The following is a 21,490-nucleotide window of genomic DNA, read 5'->3' as shown; positions in this document are numbered from 1 at the left end:
TTCTTCTTCTTCTTCTTCTTCTTCTTCTTCTTCTTCTTCTTCTTCTTCTTCTTCTTTTTTAATGTTTTATTTATTTTTCAGAGAGAGAGACATAGTTAGAGCAGGGGAGGGGAAGAGGGAGAAGGAGGCACAGAATCCAAAGCAAGCTCCAGGCTCTGAGCTGTCAGCACAGAGCCTGATGTGGGGCTTGAACCCATGAACCACAATTTCATGACCTGAGCTGAAGTCCGATGCTTAACTGAGGGAGTCACCCAGGTGCCCCAAGAGTGACCCTTTCTTAAGTAATTCTGTATCAAACCATTGTTGTACATTGTTTTCCTTCAAGAAGTTTTATGTTTTAGGTCAATCAGTGTGTCTGTGTATCACAGAATATTACTGAGTTTTGATAATATAAAGAGAAAATATCCCAAGGAGATGGTATTATTAATACCATTATCAATTTAATTTTGTGATGAATGATTTTGAAACAATAATTTTCAGTAAACTTCTTAGTAAAGAAGCTTAAAAATCAGATATTTTCCACCTCCATTTAATTGCTCTGCATTTAATTAAAAAAATGATTTTTGAGCATTTACTGCATAATTCAACAAACATGAGAATCAGTACCTATTAACACGAGGTACTGGACTTACAATAATTACTAAGACAATATACCGCCTATTTCTGTATTCTAAGTAGTCCACCCCCGAAAGACAGTGCTTGTGTAGATACCTAAGCGATCTTTGAGAACTTGAAACATGATTGGGGAAATAGATATAAAAGTTATTATGATGCAGTTTAATAAGTATGAAAACAGAAGCATAGGTTATATGGAGAAGTGGGAAGAGATGAGAAAAGTGACAATATGAGAAAGGCATCTTGAGAGGATTTTTTCTGAGGACATTCTTTCAATCTAAATGGAAATTTCAGTGGTCGGAGGAGCAGAAAAAGAACATTATGATACTTTCTTTTACCTGGAGAGATAGTTAAAGTTTCATGCAAAAAAAAAAAAAAATGCATTTGTGGCATCTTTTTTTTTTAAGTTTATCTAATCAACATGATAAGAGAACATGATCAAAACCTAGAACCAGGAAGGTTTCCAGTCAAGAAGCCTAAATAAGAAACGGATATTATATGGAAGATTTCATGGGAAGATGCTAACAGGGGTTTTCACTGAGCATCACACACAAATTCCCAATTAGATCTAAGTGTCTCCTTCCTCATATTTCTCTCAATTTCTCTCTCTCCAGCTATTACCTCATAACTTTGTCTTCTCTGTAATCACACAACACTGAAAAATCTACTTTATTCTCTTAGCAATTCATCTCTCATACTCTGGTCTTCTTCTCAACACAGAAGAACATAAAATCTGATTTATCCTAAAACATGTTCCTCAGATAAGTAGTTTATCTAGTTTTTTTAAATATAATAAATATGTTTCTTTTGAGGAGCAAATAATAGCACTAAGAAAAAAAAAATACTCCATACAGTTTGCAAGCAAGCTTAAATCTCGTAAATTTTATTTTGACGATAGAACAATGTAGAATTAAAGATACAGATTTACGGGTGCCTAGGTGGCTCAGTCGGTTAAGCACCTGACTTCATCTCAGGTCATGATCTCATGGATCTTGGATTTGAGTCCCGTGTTGGGATCTGTGCTGACAGCTCAGAGCCTGGAGCCTGCTTTGGATTCTGTGTCTTCCTCTCTCTCTGCCCCTACCCTGCTCATTCTCTGTCTCTCTCTGTCTCTCAAAAAAAAAAAAAAAAAAAAAAAAAAAGTTAAAAAAACCCCTTAAAAACAAAAAGATACAGAGTTAGTGTCTAAAGATAAATAAAGCCAGACACAAGTTAACGTGGTAAGGGCATGCTTTAATCAGTAATATACTATTGCAAAATGTAAGAAGACCAGTATTAACCAAAGTCTGATTTTGTACCGAGGTGACTGACTTACAGAGAATGAGTGGAGTAAGCAGGGGAAAGAAAATGAAAAATTACAGAGTTGGTCATTGTAAATTCCATTAGGCCAGCTATGTCTGCTAGCTGACAAATATGAAAGTTAGGATTCTCTTCTCCCTCAGAGACTGATGGTTACATTTCAAAGGCTCTCAGGTTCTTGAGAAAGACACTCCTGAGTTTTAGGAGATACATGTATATTAAAAGAGATAGAAGAAGGATTCATAATTGCAAGTTCTTTTTAGTAAATGCTCTAAGAAAGAGTCGTCAGGGCTTATCAGCAAGTGTTGCCTGGAATATACAGTAAATTCTTTTGGCAGGCTTCAACCTTCTCAAGCAGGTACTTTAAGGGGATCTAGGGTCATTCTAGGAATGCTGCCTTGATCTTTTAGAAAAGAGGCTAGTGTTTCTTTAATTCTTTAACGTGACAGGAAGTAAATGAAATAATTTGTGCTGAGAGTCTACATTTTTTTTTAAGTTTATTTGTTGAGAGGGGAGAGGGGCAGAGACGGGTGGGGTGGAGAATCCTAAGCAGGCTCCACACTGTCATGGAGCCCCACACCAGATTTGTTCCCGTGAACCAAGAGCTGAAACCAAGAGTCAGATGCTTAACCGATTAAGCCACCAGAAGCCCCAAGTCTCTATAGTTTTTAAAGGTCAAAGTTGAGGCTTAGTCCAGAAAAGGGCTCAGAGGAGCCTGGCTAAGAGAGAACCTTTGTTAGGGGTCACAGGATAGTGCTTATAGTTGGAGTCATGAGCCAGTTTATATTCACTAAGACCCTTGGGGATTACTTATAATGGGAAATAGGAAGAGAGAGTAGTAATAGATATATATAGAGACAGACAAGAATGTATACAATCATGAAAGTAAAGCTAGGAGAGAATTATGGGAAGAAATAAAAAAAAGAATGAGACACTCTGAAGGGTGACATATAAATCACCAAGACATCACTGAAATGTGCCAGGAAGAACAAAAGGCCAAGCTAAAGTTGTGTTAGATAAATTCGGTCCATGATTCTTTCTCTTCCTCTGATAATCTTCCATTTTCTGAAGTGAAGTGCAAGAAGTAACTTGAGGAATGATCCAGCTTTAGAAGATTAGAATGAGAAGTATAAAAAAACATACAACTTGAGGCTGGTAATAAAGACATCATTAAAATGTTGAATTATGTTGTTCATTTTTAGTGGGCCACCTAGCATAGGTGAGTACAGTAATTATTTGTATCATGAAAGACAGATGCCATGCTCTAACTTAGGAGTGTAAACAAATATTAGGTTTGTTATTATAACAAAGTTTAGTTATAATGAGAACTCTGACAAATAAGAAGGAAAAGATGAGACAAGATGACAGCAGAGTTGAAGCCCAGAGATGGGGTTATTGATGTGATTCCTATTGAGTAGGGAAAGTCATGAGAGTTGAGAAATGCTGAGGATTAATAAATAAACTATCTGATAAATTTAGGTCATGGAGGTTTATGAGGATGGATATGAGGGGAGAAAATGGAGACATTTTAAAAGTTTATTTAGAGATGATTGTAGAAATTAATGCTTGTGAAAAATAGAAATGTTTAAAATAAGTTTCATAGACTTATTATGATTTCATTAAAAAGTAGGTGTATGGACTGCCTAAGTAGCTCAGTTGGTGAAGCCCCAACTTCGGCTCAGGTCATGATCTTGTGATTCATGAGTTAAGCCCCGAGTTGAGCTCTGTGCGGACAGCTTGGAGCCTGGAGCTTGCTTTGGATTCTGTGCCTCCAGGCCTCTCTGCCCCTCCCTCGCTTGCTCTCTGTCTCTGTCTCTGTCTCTCTCTCTCTGTCTCTCTCTCTCAAAAATGAATAAACATTAAAAGAAATTTTGAAAAAGTAGGTGTAAATTTGAAGATATTTTAATTAAAATGCCTATGACTTAAATGTGATGATGTAAACTTGTTCAGAAAATTACATGATCACATGTATCTCCTTGAATTTTTGTATTTCTTAAAACCTGTACTATGTAATTTTGCATTTAATTAATAGCATGTTAGTGGGGAAAAAAAGGTTTTTCTTCTAGTAGATTCTAGGGTCCTCCTTTTTGTATGTTTTCCTCTTTATAGTGCTAGGGATATAGTAAATATAATTCTGTTTCATTATAATTGAGATATTTGCAGGAAATTTAACACTGTTTTTATTTTTTTAAACATTTGTTAAGTGTGTTTACATTTATACACTTTCAGTCCATTTAAGCATTTTTTTAAATTTTTTAATGTTTATTTTTTAGAGAGAGAGAGAGAATGTGCAGGGGAGGGGCAGAGAGAGAGGGAGACACAGAATCCAAAGTAGGCTCCAGGCTCCAAACTTTCAGCGCAGAGTCCGACATGGGACTCGAACCCACGAGCTGTGAGATCATGACCTGAGCTGGAGTCGGACACTTAACCAACTGAACCACCCAGGCACCCCTCCATTTAAACATGTTTAAAGTCAATTCTATTTATTTAAACCACATTTCATTGGGGGATATCTACTAAGGTGAGCCTTTATATTTCAGAATGATATTTTTAGTTGGTAGGCTAAGTGGCTTTTTTTTTTTTTTTTGCATTATGGTATTTTGATATTGTGTACATACAATATATAGTATTTTTATATAATTACCACATTATTTGTATGTAACACAATTCTGAATATATCACACAGTTTTTAAAAGATTAGAGAACAATATCCCTTTATTTTAATATAATTCCTAATATCTTTTCCTACTGAGTTCAATGCAAAACACTATTATTTCCTAGAGATCAAATATTTCTATCCATCTCTTAAGTTCCTTTCTATTTCCAGTACTAATTTCCATCCTTTTTCTTTGCAAAATTTGGCCATAGAGAATGTAGCCTTTTTTCCATGATCCCCATCATCTGGAATAAACTTTCTCTATTTTCTGCTTCATAACTGCCTATCTTAAAAAAAATCACTTCTATTCAGTCTTTACTTCCTTTCCTATGTCTCTCTATCCTCATTTCTTTCTGTAGAAAAATTTAATATTTTCTAATTGTTTAATTCTCCAGTAGTCCCACCTCTTTCCACCTAAAAAATCATCAAATATTTACATTATCAGCCTACAAGTAATACTAAGACTCAAACATACAGTAAGTGGTTCAGATGGTTGAACTTATTCCAAGAAATGATGAATAAATAGTCTGAAGACCAAGTTCTTATAATAAAGAAAAAATTATATTGACATATATAGATTATGTCATCTTAGAGTTCAGAAACCCCTTCCTAAAATAAGTGTTATTTCTATTATTCTACTTGTTGGAAATGGTGATGATAATTTATCCAATGAAGCATCATCATTGCTAAGCATAATTGGCTGTAGCCTTGTATAAAACAATGTAATAATAATAATAATAATGCTGACTTACATTAAGCCCTTTGTACAAGGCACTATTTTTAAAACCTTATGTATGTTAACTCATACAATCATCCCCAAAGCCTTGTGAATTTATTATTATTATTTATTATTATTTATGTATTATTTATTATTTATTATTATTCCCACATTACAAACAAGGAAATGAAAATACAGAAAAGTTCAATGAATTGCCCATGGTCATCTAGCTGGTAAGTGATAGTGCAGGGATTCAAAGCCATTATTCAAATCCAGAGTTTTTGCTCTTACTTATTATTATACGTTTCTCCAATATTCTAGGTCTCGAGCATATAAGAATTAAAACATTAATATGCAGATCCTGCCTTCAGTGGATTAATGTAATAGAAATTCATATTGATTAACTACACAAATAATTTCAATTAATTTTTCTGTGCCTGGAACTTTGTTCAGTTGTTGGGGGATACATCTGAGAATAAGCCCATCATGATCCCTGCTTATTCTCATGTCCTGACAGAGAAAAAGACCACAAATACCAAGGGGCCAAGAAAGAGAATATATAAGCACATAGATGGTATTTACTTCTATGAGAATAGATCAAATAAGATAGGAGAGAGTTGAAAAGGAAGACTTTAAATAAAATCTTAGGTAATACCTATATTTAGCAAAGGATCCTGGGAAGGAGATACCAGTGAGACACAGAAGACAGTTATAATGAAAAGAGCATGTCAAACAAACAAACAAACAAAAAAATAACTCCTAAAAGGTTTCAGGAGGAAGGCAGTCAACTGCTAAGTAACTGGATAAGTTAAAAAAAAATGTGCATTGGATTTAGTGATAGAGAAATTGCTGGTTATCTGAAAAAGAGTAGTTTCAGTGTAGTTGTAAAAGAAGTCAGATGATCCAGTAAAATGGGAGGCCTTTATGTTGTCAGAAGGAGCAGAGAAAACAAAAAGACCAGTACCCTTGATAAAGAGCACAATTAGTGCACTTCCCTGTTATAGGAAGACATTCATTTGTCTTAAGGGAAGGGGGCAAGATGCAATACAAATGGGTCTATAGATCTGGTGACAAGCTAAGAGGTATGTTTCTGATGAATTTAATATCAATGCAAAGTACTTTGGAAATCTTGTACCTAATTTAATTGATTTCACAATTTTTTTTCTGTCTAATTTTGTGTTTTGTCAAAGGTTAATAGTATCGATTTAAAATATTAACAGTGAAATGGGACAACTGAGTGTCTTAGTTGATTATGCATCTGACTCTTGATTTCAGCTCAGGTCATGATGTCGTGGCTTGTGAGTTTGAGCCCGGCACTGGGTTCTGTGTTGACAGAGTGGAGCCTACTTGGGATTCTCTCTCTTCCTCTCTCTCTTCCTCTCCCCCACATGCACACTCTCTCTCAAAATAAATAAATAAACTTTAAAAAAATATTAACAATGGTACTCCCCATAAGTTAAAAAATTAGGAAATAGAAAGATTACTATGACATTGATTCCTTAAATTTATCCACTTGATAATGTAAATGAATTTATACTCTTAAATTGCTAATGTCATTATATCTACAATTATAATACTTAAACATTTGTATTCTTTCTATTTTTGAAAGATTGGTTTCTTAATTTGTTAATCCCATAGATTTTCCTTGGATTCCTGATAACAAAAGCTTAAAATCTGAAGGCAAATTAGTATTCAGATTCATACTATTCTATGAAGCATTTGACCAGCTACTTACCATTAAAAAGATAGCTCCTCAAAAAAGGCATGTTGCTATATATCTTTGCTTAGTTCTGTGCTCCTCAATAAATGACTATTTTATCTTTTCTGCAGGGGAAAAACTATTATATATTAAAAGCTTTTAAAAGGAAAATGGACTTGGAATCTAAAAATCAAGATAAATTACTATTCTTGATTTTCTAAAACCATTAAAACATCTAGTTTATTACTTAAACATATTTGTACTAAGTGTTACAGTGATTCAGAAAGCAATTATTCAGTTTCAATTATTTTTAGATAGCTTAAAAACAGTGGATTGAGTTATGTACATATGATATGTAAAGAAACAAATTTGGCATCAGAATATGGAAGGTTAGCTTGTACTGAGTCTCATATGTTTAAGCTCAGTTATTGGATACAATAGCTTTAAAAATTCAAGGACTAGCAGAGCAGCAAAAGGATGCCTGGAATAACATTTCCTCCACTCCACTCGACTCCACAGAAATCCATCAATAAGATGGAATGAAAAAGACAAAACCAATAATTTTGCTGTGATCAGAATGGCATGGAAAGGATGACATTGATTCAAGTCAGAGTGAAATCAAGATCTGAAATTACAAACTATGGGGTTATTAAAAAACAAACAAACAGACAAAAATAGGCTGAAGGCATAATCAGGCAGGAGATAATGGTTGTAGAACATGGGAGAATACTGAAGGAGTAAGTGAGAGACTGAATCAGAAGCAAAGTGATGTAGAAAAAGAATGTCAATCAGTAATGTTAGATCAGATAGCTGAAGAAGGAAAGACAAAGATGAAAGAAGAAAAAAATAAGAGGAAGAAGAGGAAGAGAAAGAGGAGGAGGAAGTGGAGGAAAAGAAAGAGGAGAAAGAAGAGGAGAGGGAAGGAGGATGGAGAAGGATAAAGAGAAGAAATACATACAGTAATGGCTGAATAAAATGTTATGCTTCCGGTGTAGAAGTCAACATTATAACTGCTCTTGACTGAATTCAATTTAGAAGGCTCGAAGATTATCAGAAGTACATGTATGTGTTCTGTCCAAATGATTTTATTTACCACATATTGTTTAACTAAATGCGTACAGTTGACAAAGGTACAGCAAATACTTTTTCTTGAAAGTATTAATCACCAAAGAATAGCTCTTAAGCTGGACCTAATGTTACATGTTACATTTCTGTTAAGGACCCATGTATACTTGTACTATTTCTTGATACCCAAAGCCTTCACCTCTTTTTTTTTTAATTGTTTTTAATGTTTATTTATTTATTTTGTGAGAAAGAGGGAGAAAGAAATGTGGGGAAGGAGCAGAGAGAGAGGGAGAGAGAGAGACTCCCAAGCATGTTCAGCACTGTCACACTGTCAGCACAGAGGCAGCACAGGATCTCTAGGAACCCTGAGATCATGACCAAAGGCAAAATCAAGAGGCAGATACTCAACCAACTGAGCCACCCACGAGCCTCCAAATCCCTTATTTCTATGCCTTTCTCAAGACTCTGTTTTTGAAGTTGTTTCTCATCTTTTCTTCTGCATAAAAAAATGCCCACATTTCATGGCCCATTAAAAATAATAGGATATAATAAAGTACATATAATAATATATCATTCATAAATTAGTACGTTATTCTCTGAGGAGTATTATTTGCCAAAAGTACATAAGCAGTGAACAGGTGTAGATGGCCTTACATCAAGGGAATGCATATCTAATGGTGGATCTTGAGAAATTGGGGCTTAGTTTGGATAAGGCCTTTCCTTTTTTATATGATATTGAGAAATTATTGTCTGTTCATAAATGAATTTCTGTTGAGATCATTTTGTATTGTATGAAATAATTGAGGGATATGTTGGGTCTTATCCAGACATCTGGAAATGGGCAGAGACATGTTTCTCAAGAATGTTTCCTTAGTGACTTTGGCCTGAGGATTTACTTCATTCTCACAAAGGAAGAGAGTATGGGTTCCAAGTGACTTTCTTGTTATATTTCTCAAAGAAAGGCTGTCCATAGGTCTCCCAGCCTTTCCCTGGAGGGTGAAGTATGATATACCTGAGTGTTTAGAAACCTTGAAGTTTATGTTTTTCCTGGAAGCTCTAGGCATTCTAATGTTAGTTTAATCTTACTTGAGTCAGTGCTTGTCTCCAGTTACTCCTGAAGGAATGACGATAATTAGCCATATGCTCATAGTATTCAGGCTTCCATCTCTTTGCTTCCAATAGTGGTGAAATAAGATGAAGGCATTTACTGAGACAGGTCTGATTTTATAAAATTTTCAGTTGAGTCTTAAGTTCAGGAGGAAATTAGGATCTTTAAACCTGAAAACACATGCACACACACACACACACACACACACACAATGAGTAAGATTAAGGAAAAAAAAAATACACTGTCACCTACAAGCTTCAAGCTGTTTCAACCTGCTTCAATACTCCCTTAAGGCAAATTGTTCCTTTTTTCTGGCAAACCCAAGTAAATAGTGTTGTTTTGTTATGCAATGTAAAGCAAATAGTGTTTTCTAACTTGAAATATTTTTGGCACTCTGGTTCCAGGGAATTAAAACCACTTTGGGGATAATAGTAAGCACATGTCTTTGTTAAAGATAGATTGCAGGATAGCAAACAAGTTTGCTTTTGGGGAAAAAAAGTGTTTTAGTAAGTAGGATAATGAGGACAAAAGGGTAACAAAAAGCAATTCCCCATTCATACCCTTTGAACGGGTTGTATCTTCTAGTAAGAGGGATGAGGGCTTGAGGTTAAATAATCCACATTCTTGAAAGATAAGTTTATTGCAATGCTTTGCGCACAAAAAGAGTCAAATTCAGGTGGTCTAGCATGGAGTAATTGTATAGATCTGTCCATTCCCTGGAACTCACATCATTAATGGCTATTTGGGTTGGCATTTTCTCTCCATTCTATATCTAGCAGTTATTTTTGTGTTTAATAGACTATTAATTTTTACTTATTTATTTATTGCTTGCCATATTACTGACCTCTTGAGTTTTTCAACAGATTCTTTGTTTTCCAGGTATTTAGTCACAAAAAATATTTTTTCCCAGTGGAATTGTCCCTTGTTTAAATTTGTAGAATGTCGTATACATTTAGATTTTTTTTTTAACTTTTGAGAGAAAGAGAGAGATCTCGAGCAGGGGAGGGTTAGAGAGAGAGGGGGAGACCACAATCCAAAACAGTACCCAACCTCTGAGTTGTCAGAACAGCCTGACGTAGGGCTCAAACTCAGGAATGTGAGATCATGACCTGTGCTGAAGTCGGACACTTAACCGACTGAGCCACCCAGGCACCCCTTTTTTTTCTTTCTTTCTTTTTTCATTTTTAGTTTTCAGTAAATTAAACTAGTAAAAACTGTTGAGCTTTTAAAAAGTTAAACAATATAAGAACATAAAGATGCATGGCAAAGCATACAGCATGCTGTAGTTTAGGTGTGATCAGGGTTGACACTCTAAATTATTTGACAGCCTGTAGTGGGCTATCCTAAATTTGAAAGAATATCAGAAAGTTCAGATCATACTCTGACCAATACCCTCCACTGGTACATATGAGTGTTGGTATGTGATTTGTTAATGAATGGATTTTATATTCTGAGAAAATAAAAATGAAAGCCTGTGTCTAAACCATATCTTAGATAATCATTTTGTTTTATTTATCAATGTGGAAAAACAGAAATGTCTTCAAGCCAGAAGGTGGTAGTCTAATTTACAGTGAGCGATCTACATTAAAATCTATTACAATCAGTTCCTGACTTGTGTAGTTAGAAAAGAGAAAATAACCCACATAGTCATTTGTAAAAGCATTTTAGTAAGGTAGAGTCAGGAGAAATTAGCAGGTATTTTAATTTCCTACAGTATCCTCACTGGCTAACAATGAAACTATATCCATTTTTGTCCACTGACATTGTATACAATGTCTAGCAACCCTGTGGCTAGACTCATAATAGAAATATAAGTATTTATCAAATTAGAACTTAAATTTACCCAATTTATTGATGCCTATTCTCATATTATTTTATGCATTTCCTTCAAGACAGCTCCAGATGCCCTTTGATCACTCATATACCAATTCATCTATTTAAAGTTTCTAAACTATTTTCAGAATTGTGGAACCATCAAAAAAAGCTCATACCAATTAGCAGTTCCTTTTTATTCTCCCTAACCCCAGACAACCATTCTCTCCCTTTATGCTCCCTAAACACAGACAACCTCTAATCTACTTTATGTCTTTAAAATTTTCACACAAAGGAAATTATAGAATAAGTGGTCTAATGTGACTTGCTTCTTTGACTTATTACACTATTTTCATGGTTCATCCATGTTTTAGCTTACTTTAGTACTTCATTTTTTATTATTGCTGAAAAATATTCCATTGTATAGATGTACCACAATTTACTTAATCTCTTCATCAGTTGATTGACATTTGGGCTATTTCTGGTTTTGGATATTACGAATAAAACTGCAATGAACATTTATTTGTGTACATGTGGATGTACGTTCTATTTTCCTTTGGGTATGAACCAACCAGTGAACTTGCTTTGTCAAATGGCAATTATATATTTACCATTTTGAAAAACTGCCAGACTGTTTTCCAAAGCAGCTGCACGATTTTACATCCCCACTAGCAGTGTACGAGGTCTCCAGTTTCTCTACTTTTGCTAAAACTTATTATCTTTTTAAATTACAGTCATCATAATGGATGTGAAGTATGATTTTGATTTCATTCCCCTGATGGCTGCTAATATTGAACGTGTTTTATGTTTTATCAGCCATCTGTATACCTTTATTAGTGCCTGGGTTGAAAATTGAGACTGATTCTCTGTCTTTAGATCCGGCAGACAAAATTAGGATGCTTTATACTACTGATATAATTACAAACAGCAACCTTTCTGATACTTAATGGCTTTAGTAAATAAGCCAGTAAGTAAGAGAATAGTACGCTTTCAACAGGAGAGGCCATTATGATGCTTTGCAGTTGTAGCATATCCTTAAGATAAATATTATTTTCTTTTAACTTGGCTACATAATTTAATTTTGTTCCAGATGAATGACAATTCATGTAGCTCCCTCCCAAAAACATCCTTCATTGCCTTTCCCATTTTGTAAGCTCTTATCCCAAACATTGAAAAGATAAGACAGAGTTGTCCCTTCTTTAGTGGTGAGGAGATGAAGGTATGTTCTCCATGAAGTCCTCTGGGTAGCTGTTAGATTAGCTGTGAGTGTTACTGTGCCAGGCTAGTAGGATCAATTTCCTTACCCATTTCTGGGGAAATTAGAATCCAGGAAATTAACTATAGCCATGGTTCTGAGTTATGTTGCCTGCCTTGTATCTTGAATGAGCTGACCTTCTCTCCTTACTTCTACAAAAATGTATAAGGACCTCATTCATGCCTAACCAAACTTAATTCCCAGCTCAAAGGACGATGGGAGGGAAGGGAAATTCTTTCACTTTTTTTTTTTTTAAGTTCATGGGAATGGTAGTATTTTTACTTGGTTATGCCTCACACTTTCAGTATAATTATTTTGCTGAGGAAAGAGTATGGAACTGAAAAAAATAGAACTGTTATAGTTATTCTTTTTTTTTAATTATGCCTATTCTACATCCTTGAGTTCTAAAGGATGTTTAACTTTGTTTAATATTTTAGAATAGATAGGCATTTTACTTTAATTTTCAAACTACATTATCTGCCAGGACCAATAACTCAAAGTTCTTATTATACCTGTTCAACTGATTCAGGAACCTTAGTGTTCAAATTCACACATAGACATACACACACACACACACACACACACACACACACACAACCCCACATTGTGTGAAAGCATCATAAAAATGACATGAATGCCTTGTTATCTCAATGGAATATTTTTCATGAATTTTAATTTTATGTATGTCTTTATTTGGCTATTAGTTCATGACAAGTACAATTTTTATAGAGAGTTAGATACCGTTTTGAGAAAAAATACATTCTGAAATACTTTAAAATGTAGCAGCAGATTATGATTAAGGGTACTGACAGGTTGTCATCTATTACAAAAATAAGATGAAAGAGATTGTACCTGGACAATATGGTGTATTATGTACTCCAGTAAACCTGGAACTATGTCAGCAATGGAAAAGAAGCATCCGCTTCATCTCAGTGTTGATACCAGGCTTTTTTTTTTTTTTCTGATATAGCAGGGAAAAAGTGGCCATGAAGATTTGTCAAAGGCAGTAGACAAAGGGCAATACAGAATGAGGGTAGTTGAATGGTTCTGATTTGCATGGACTTTTTTAGAGCTATGCTCTTTCTCACTCTGTTTGTGAATGGTGCAGGAGCGAAATTCTGTTCACACTACTAGTAGAGTTAGCTTCATTTCTGACATGATTTGAAAGTGTAAAAAATACAAAACAGGGCACCTGGGTGCCTCAGTCAGTTGAGCATCCAACTCTTAGGCTTGAGTCATGATCTCACAATTCATGAGTTCGAGCCCACATTGGACTTTATGCTGATGGTGCAGGGCCTGCTTGGGATTCTCTCTCTCTCCCCACTCTCTCTGTCCCTACCTCGCTTGCATGCTCTCAGTCTCTCAAAATAAATAAATAAAACTTTAAAAAAATTGAAAAAAAATACAGTGGAGTGGATGATTTTTTAATTAATAACTGAAGCACCTTTGACCATTACCAACCTCCCACATACTCACCTCAAGTAGAAACACCATATGATTTCTATAAAGATTTTATTGTGATTATGTATAAGAATTTTTCTCCATCATCTCTGGCCTAGGTTTCCATACAAATCACCCACATCCATCTTTTATAAATTGTTCTGTTGAATGTATGAGAGGAGGCCACTCATAGTAACTGACTGGTTATACAATTCACCTGGAATCAGACCAGCTGAAACTAATGAGTTGATTGTTTGGCTCCAGCTTTGTGTGGATTGAGAATAGGTGATAGGGGCTGTGTACTCATCTCTAAATGGTATTGTGAAAGAATACAGGCTTTTGAGAGTAGATGAAACCGTGTAAAACATCTTTAACTCCATCAGTCCTGTGACCATCTTAGGACAAGACGAAGAATAAAACAAACTTCACAGAGTAACTTTACAGATAAAGTGATGTATGCAAAACAGCACAATTCCTAGCAGAAAGGCAATGCCCAGTAAATGGTAGCTGTAGTATTATTGTTGGTGGATTTTTTCTCTCTTGTGTGCAAGAAAAACAACAATGAACAAGAAAACTTAATCACCTTAAAGAAATCTCGTTCAAAAGACTTTAATATGGTTTGCACTCCTAATAAGTCCTATTAACCATCCAACTACACATCTTAAACCTGTAAAAACCCTTTTTTATCTACCTATTTTTAGAAGAAGTGAATAATTCCTTTCTGAGATTCTTTGAGAGAAAAACAGAAGAAAAGCTCTGCCTGTTATAATTTTAATTTCTTAGCATGACTGCCAAAGCTATATATATTCTCCCTGAAATTAAGCAAGCTAAGAATAATAACTGAGGAAAACAGACAACATGAAGGGAAAACTGTAATAATTTGGTTATACTAAAAAAGGTACTCAAGGCACCTCTGAAAAATAAAACAGCTATCTTGTGTTATCCAAGTAATTTGGAACACAGTTTTAAGAAATAATTACTCTTGTTTTTCACATTGTCACTTTTATGTATTGAAATCTACATACTACCATTTATCTTTTCTGGCAACATTTAAAGCACACCTTAGCTGGTAATTTATTTCATTTTCTTTTGTTTTTATATCACATTAGTTGAATTGAGTCTAAGAACTTACTCATTAACTTCCTAAAAAAGTCTCTACCGTTGTTTGATAGTTGGAAGCGTGATGTTGGGCTTGTCTTTTTGATATTGTTGTAGTTTTTTATATGTTTACTTTTACTTTATGTCTTCAGATATAGTTTTAAGATAAAATTCATTATGGTTGTGCCTTGCAGGTATCTCTAACACGATTTTCAAAAGCATGTCTAAATTGTTGCACACTGTATACATATTGAAAGTTATAAAAAAAAGAGACACCGTTTTCTTAAATAAAAATCAATTGCTTAATTGAGTTTTTTAAGGGAGAGGGGTGAAAACATTCGGTCTTTAATGACATCATTTTACAAAAACTGCTCTTGTTACAAATATACCACTTCATAGCTCAGTTTTCTGTGTGTAGTCAGCTATCATTCGTAGGCATCAAAATTATTCTATTTTTATTCTGGAAAGTGTGTGAAGAAATTATTGCTAAAATTGCATATAGATATACAAATATAGTAAAACCTTGGTTTGCAAGCATAACTTGTTCCAGAAACATGCTTGTAATCCAAAGTACTCACATATCAAAGCGAATATCACAAACCATTGTCTCCCTTGGGATCACCTGACCTTCAGCGTCATGTACTACTGGTATTGCAAGGCATCACTTGTTTATCAAGTTCGAATGCGTTAGAAATGTTTGCCTGTTTTGTGGAGCACTAGCAGAACAAGTTACTCACAATGCAAGGTGTTACTGTATATTTTAAATGCCTCTTCTGTCCAAAAACCATGTCTTGTCGGCAAAAGCATAAATTTATTCTTTTCTTTCCCCCATCAGATGTAGGTTCTGTCGAAGGACTTGCTTATCACAGAGCCTGGGATACACTGTACTGGACCAGCTCCACTACCTCATCCATCACCAGACACACAGTGGACCAGACTCGGCCAGGAGCATTTGACAGGGAAGCAGTCATTGCCATGTCAGAAGATGACCACCCACATGTGCTAGCCCTGGATGAATGCCAAAAGTAAGAAACAGTGAATTGTTATTTCTTCATTATAAGTCAAAGATCATCGAAGTGATGTTAATTTTTAAAAGAATTAACTTTAAAAACACAGGTTTTCTTTGAAGTGTTCTTTTCCCCACTTCATAAAACTTTTTTTTTTTTTTTTTTTTTTTTTTTTTTTTTTTTGTAATATGAGCATCGTAAATGTGAATAATTAGAATCTGGACTTGTGAAGTGCCAGGTATCAACTCGATCAGAATTCGAGCAAAAGCAAATTTAAATGATGAAAGGAAAAATAGAGACAATATTGTGAGGGAAAAGTATATATGAAGAATACATCCATGCATAGCTGATTGAAATGATAAATGTGAAAAAAAATATTCACATGTATTAAAACCTAAAATATTCACATGTATAAAAACATATTCACATGTTTTTGTGTAATTTAATTAAGTAATTTCAATAACTAGGGATCTCTCCAATCGAAATGCAGAGAAAACAAACAACAACATATCTTTGTGTGCAGCTATATTTTCAACAGTAGATATTTGACAACAGACTAAATTGTCCACATGTGTTTGATATTATACTGTGTAGGCATTTATAGTAATACTTATGAAGAATTCATGACAAGAGAAAATGCTCAGGCTATAATATAGAGTGAATAAAAACTAAGCAAATTAGAAGAAATTCATGTTTCAGGGGGATGCCATAAGGAAGCAATTATACAACAAAGAAGAACAAAGCTTGGGTTATGTAGAAAAAAGATACCCATGTATTTCTACTTTCTTACAATGTTAAGAACATTTGTTAACAACTAGAAAGTCCTTTTGTTCTTAAATTAAACAAATAAAGATCAGACTAATTTGGCTGTCACTAAATAGAAACAGAAGAGCTCTTTTTACATGTGGTAAAAAAAAATGAAGAATAAATAAAACAATTACTGATAAACACTGACCCTGACCACTTGAAAGAAGTGCATAAACTACTCAGTGTGTGAATCACTAAATCCAGACACTTACAGAGCTAGAAGATGAGATTATACAATTTACTTGAAACTTTCATCTCAGAAATGAAGACTCTGAAGGTTGCAAGTTGATTCCCCACACAGCTCCAGTGAAAGTTCAGATGGGTACAGCCCTTCTGGTGCCTGGGCAAAGCTAGCTCTGCTACAGCATTGACCTGTCACTATACAGTTTGGTTTTGAATTGACTGCATGGATCCTGACGGTTCACCAGGAGAATCTTAGCACAATTTTAACTGTCCTACAGCTAATCAAAGGGATTTCTTAGACGATTTTGAAATAAACATAAGAGAGATCACTGATAATATTATAAGTGATCAGTTTCATACAGTATTTATTACATAAGCTAAAATTACACTCTCATCTTGCATATAGTGAACTGTAAATTATAATCAAACACACCAACATGTTTTAATTGTAGAATTACATAGAACTAAAGTTTCAAGTATAAAAATATTTTCTCATTATGCCTATCAATGACATTTTCAAATCACTGTTGAAAATGTCAGTTAACAGAAATTTTAAAAGAAAATCTTAAATTCTGGGTAAAAAAAAAAACTATTTGAGTCCAAAACTTGATTCAGTTCCTACAATCTTAATCACTCAAGCTCTCTGGCCTCTGTTTTATCTTTGAAAAAAAAGTTGAATTAAAGAAACACTAATACCTCAGAAATTCTATAATTCTAAAGCCAATAATTTAGGAAAATACTGCAGGTAAACTGTTTATGTATTTAATACTTTATGCATACATTATAAATGCTTTATTTAGCTAATGTTTTATTTTTATTCTTTTAAAAGTCAGTGTGTGGATAAAACTGCATAATTTAAGAAAGTGGTATGTCATTTGTTTTTTGCAAATTTACTCATTCATATGACAAAAAATTTTGATACTTGCTCACTTAGAACACTTTTATGCTCCACAGGATAGAAGAAAAGGCTATGAAATATTTGAACAAAGAGCATAGTTGACCCAGCTTTTCTTAATTGGTAGTGGTTATATTTTAAATTAGCAAGTAGAAAGATTTTGTTGTGAATTTGAATATTGTTCAGTAGTAAATACTTGCATAATATTCAAAAACCACCTATTGAAAATTTTGTTGGCTATAATTCTGCATGACCTTTAAATGATTACACATAGGAATAGTATATACGATCTTACTGTAAATATTAAATAGTTTTTCTCTGTCAGTATATATTAAGCATATTTTTTTTCAGATATTTAAAGAGGGCTGCCTGTCAACCTCTCCCTCTTTCTCCTTTCTTCAGTTCTTCCTTTCCCCTTCTTTCCTTCCTTCTTTCCTTCCTTCCTTCCTTCCTTCCTTCCTTCCTTCCTTCCTTCCTTCCTTCCTTTGTATCATTCTAAACAGCAATAATCAGTCTTCAAATAAACTCTTAGGGGCAGTCTTATAGGTAGAAGAATAGAAAGAAAAAATATTTCAGTAAAAATAGGGATTAGAAACTGGAACTCTATAGACTCTCTACTCTTAACAGTGACTTGTAAAGCCTTCCTCAAAGAATAGATTGACAGACATTGATGTAAATCATTCTATAAAATCTGTAAGTAATAGATAATATTTTTAGGGAGTTGAGAATAACCTCTGAAATTCCAAAAGCAATACTGTTATTTATAGAAAAATTACATTGACAAAGAGACAAGAGAAAAAAAAAAGAAACTAAAGAAATATAGGAGTTTATTAATTGTATTTCTCTAAAGCATATACAAAGGACAATGCAAAATTTAAAAGCAAACCAGGAAGGAAAAGAGATATTGATATTTACCAATTAAAGAAAAGAAATATAGTTAGGTTAAGAATGATATCTAAAACAATTTACTCAATCTGCTGAAACATGATATTAATAATTTAGAATACATTTGCAATTCATAGAAAATTTAAGATAACTGTTTTGTGTGTGATTTAAATAAATTCTTACTGTACATCAAACTGACTCAATTTAATTGTTATTTGAGAGAATGTACAAGATATTATTTCTCAGAAATAGTTTCCAGGTTTTTTTAAGAAACTGAGAAAAACATATATGCATATATAAATATATTTCCACTTTTATTTAGACTTTGTTAAGGGTCATAGAATTGAGACAAATCTCTTTGCTTCTTTTTAAATAGCTTGACATCACCATGTTCCTAATGTCTCTATTGTTAATGAAAGTTTTAATATATTATCACAATTTTTATTTTAATTAGCTTAATGTTTTGGACCAACTGGAATGAACAGCATCCAAGTATCATGAGATCCACCCTAACGGGAAAAAATGCTCAAGTGGTGGTCAGTACCGACATACTCACTCCAAATGGTCTCACCATTGATCACCGTGCAGAGAAGCTGTATTTCTCAGATGGCAGCCTAGGAAAAATTGAAAGGTGTGAATATGATGGATCCCAGAGATACGTAAGTTAACTGAGAATTTCTTGATTATAGATTTAAGCAATTACACATTTGAAAGAAATATGCTTTATGCTTGTCTGAAATATGCCTGTCAAGGGATTTCAAAATATGGAATTGTTTGAACCAATCCAATTGAATATAAAATGAACAAGAAGACTGTGGATAATATTTTGAAAAATTTGTTCAAGTGCATTTGCTACCATAGAGACAGTCTAACTCTTACAAACTTTATTCTAGAGAAACAATAACTGAGTTTTTCCTAATTATTAATTGAAATGGAATTGGTAGAGTGATTGCATAAGCTTTATTATTAGTTTTTTTTTTTGTTATTTTGTTTGTTTGTTTGTTTTTTAATGTTAAATGAAATTGGTTTGCTGCCCTAGGATAAAAGAACATTGGAAAAGAAGAAAATAATCCTCTTTCTGTGCTTGGGTCCATAAAGCAACCCAAAAAGTTTTGAAGAGAGAAGAATGGGAGTCCTTTCATAGTCATGCATGTTCTCTCTTTCCTCTGAGTTCCAAATAATGTTAATGGAACAGTCTTTATGCTGCCCCTGTAGAGCCTTTACAGCAGGTATTTAGGGCCCATAGAATAGTCAGAGTCTAGCGTTTCCCCGCTTACCCTAGTAGTCTTTGGAAGTAGTCTTTGGAAACTGGGAATGCTCAGGGCTCAGGAAGTTGAGATCTTGGTGGTAATAGGGCTGGAGAAACCTTTACCTGTTCAGCCCCAGCCTGGTGCATGCCTGAAGGACAAAATGATCCTGAGGCTCTTTACTCCTCCATTGCATTTCCTAAAGGCCCACATAGTAAATATTTTAAGCTTTGTGTGCCATATTGTCTCTACACAACTATAATGCCTCAAAGTACTAAAAGCAGATGTAGGGAATATGTAAATGAATGGGTGTGACAGTATTTCAGTAAAACTTGATTTACACAAACAAGCAATCAGCTAGCATGCCATAGTTTGTTAATGCCTAATCTCTATCATTAAGCGTACGGTTTAATTTAATCGAAGGTATACCTATAAAGATATATACATATATGCCTGTATATTATGTATGTGTATAAATATGCATTATATATTAATATATTATAGATACAGAAAAATTTCCCTGTGCAACTATATATACACATATATGCATATGTATTGATATATGTAGCTATAGATATGTTTATGTCTATGTGTGTGAGAGAGAGAGAGAGGCAGAAACAGAGAGTGATAGAGAGTTTCTTGAATAAAGAAGAAATATATTGATTTACATTCTAGTACAGGTACCTCATCTAATTGTGGAGTGAGTACTTTGCGTAGTACTGATGTAGGACAGTTGAGTGCTTAAGGAACATGAGAATAATGACCTAAGACCTGATGAGTTCAATTTGTGTAAAGGCAATAGCTGTAATCAAATTCTTGATCTATCTTTTCCCATTAAAATCCATGTGGGATAATATCCAAAATAAGAGAAACTCACACAACTCAATAGCAAAAATACAAACAATCTGATTAAGAAAAATGGGCAGAAGAATGGAATAAACATTTTTCCCAAAAAGATATACAGATGGTCAACAAACATATGAAAAGATGCTCAACATTATTAATCATCAGGAAAATGCAAATCAAAACCACAATGAGATATTACCTCTTACCTGTTAGAATGGCTCGTGACAAAAGGACAAGAAATAAGTGTTGGAGAGGATGTAGATAGAGAGGAATACTATGTACTGATGTTGAAAATGTAAATTGGTGCAGCCACTATGGAAAATGGTATGGAGGTTCCTCAAAAAATTAAAAATAGAAATACCACATAATCGAGCAATTCTGAGTATTTAAACCAACAAAACAAAAATACAAATTTGAAAAGGTATATGGACCCCTATGTTGATTGCAGCATTATTTACAAAAGGCAAGATGTGGTAGCAACCCAAGCGTCCATCCATAGGCGAATGAATAAAGAAATATAGTATATTTGTACAATGGAATATTATTCAGCCATCAAAAAGAGTGATATTTGCCACTTGCAACAGTGTGGATGGAACTTGAGGGCCTTCTGCTAAGTGAAATAAGTCAGGAAAAGACAAATATTTTATGACCTCTCTTACATGTGGAATCATAAAAAACAAACTAACAAAACAACCTCATAGAAGTCATATTTTTACATATTCACACCAGAGGATATTGTGTATTGTTCAGTGACTTTAAGAAGCAGCCTACAAAAAAAAAAAAAAAAAAAAAAAAAAAAAAAAGGAGAGGAAGCAGCAACAGCAGCAGCCTACTTATTTTGTTTGTGAGGGTAGT

At 34.0% G+C, this 21,490-nt stretch overlaps 1 protein-coding gene across 4 annotated transcripts in view; it reads left to right on the top strand.

Moving 5' to 3' along the window:
• The window catches only part of LRP1B (LDL receptor related protein 1B), a 1,898,953-nt gene that overhangs the window by 1,529,217 nt on the left and 348,246 nt on the right, over nt 1-21,490 (top strand). For all 4 annotated transcript variants that reach the window (XM_040474969.1, XM_040474970.1, XM_040474968.1 and 1 more), the window contains exons 42-43: nt 15,601-15,790; nt 18,997-19,201. In XM_040474969.1, the coding sequence (XP_040330903.1) occupies nt 15,601-15,790; nt 18,997-19,201 (395 nt within the window). The remainder of the gene's footprint in view (nt 1-15,600; nt 15,791-18,996; nt 19,202-21,490) is intronic.

The sequence above is a fragment of the Herpailurus yagouaroundi genome, unplaced genomic scaffold, assembly GCF_014898765.1.
Source record: "Herpailurus yagouaroundi ecotype Mexico unplaced genomic scaffold, PumYag 140, whole genome shotgun sequence".
NCBI classification, from domain to species: domain Eukaryota; kingdom Metazoa; phylum Chordata; class Mammalia; order Carnivora; family Felidae; genus Herpailurus; species Herpailurus yagouaroundi.
The sequence above is the reverse complement of the archived record's forward strand: the minus strand, read 5'-3'. Positions and strand labels throughout refer to the sequence as shown.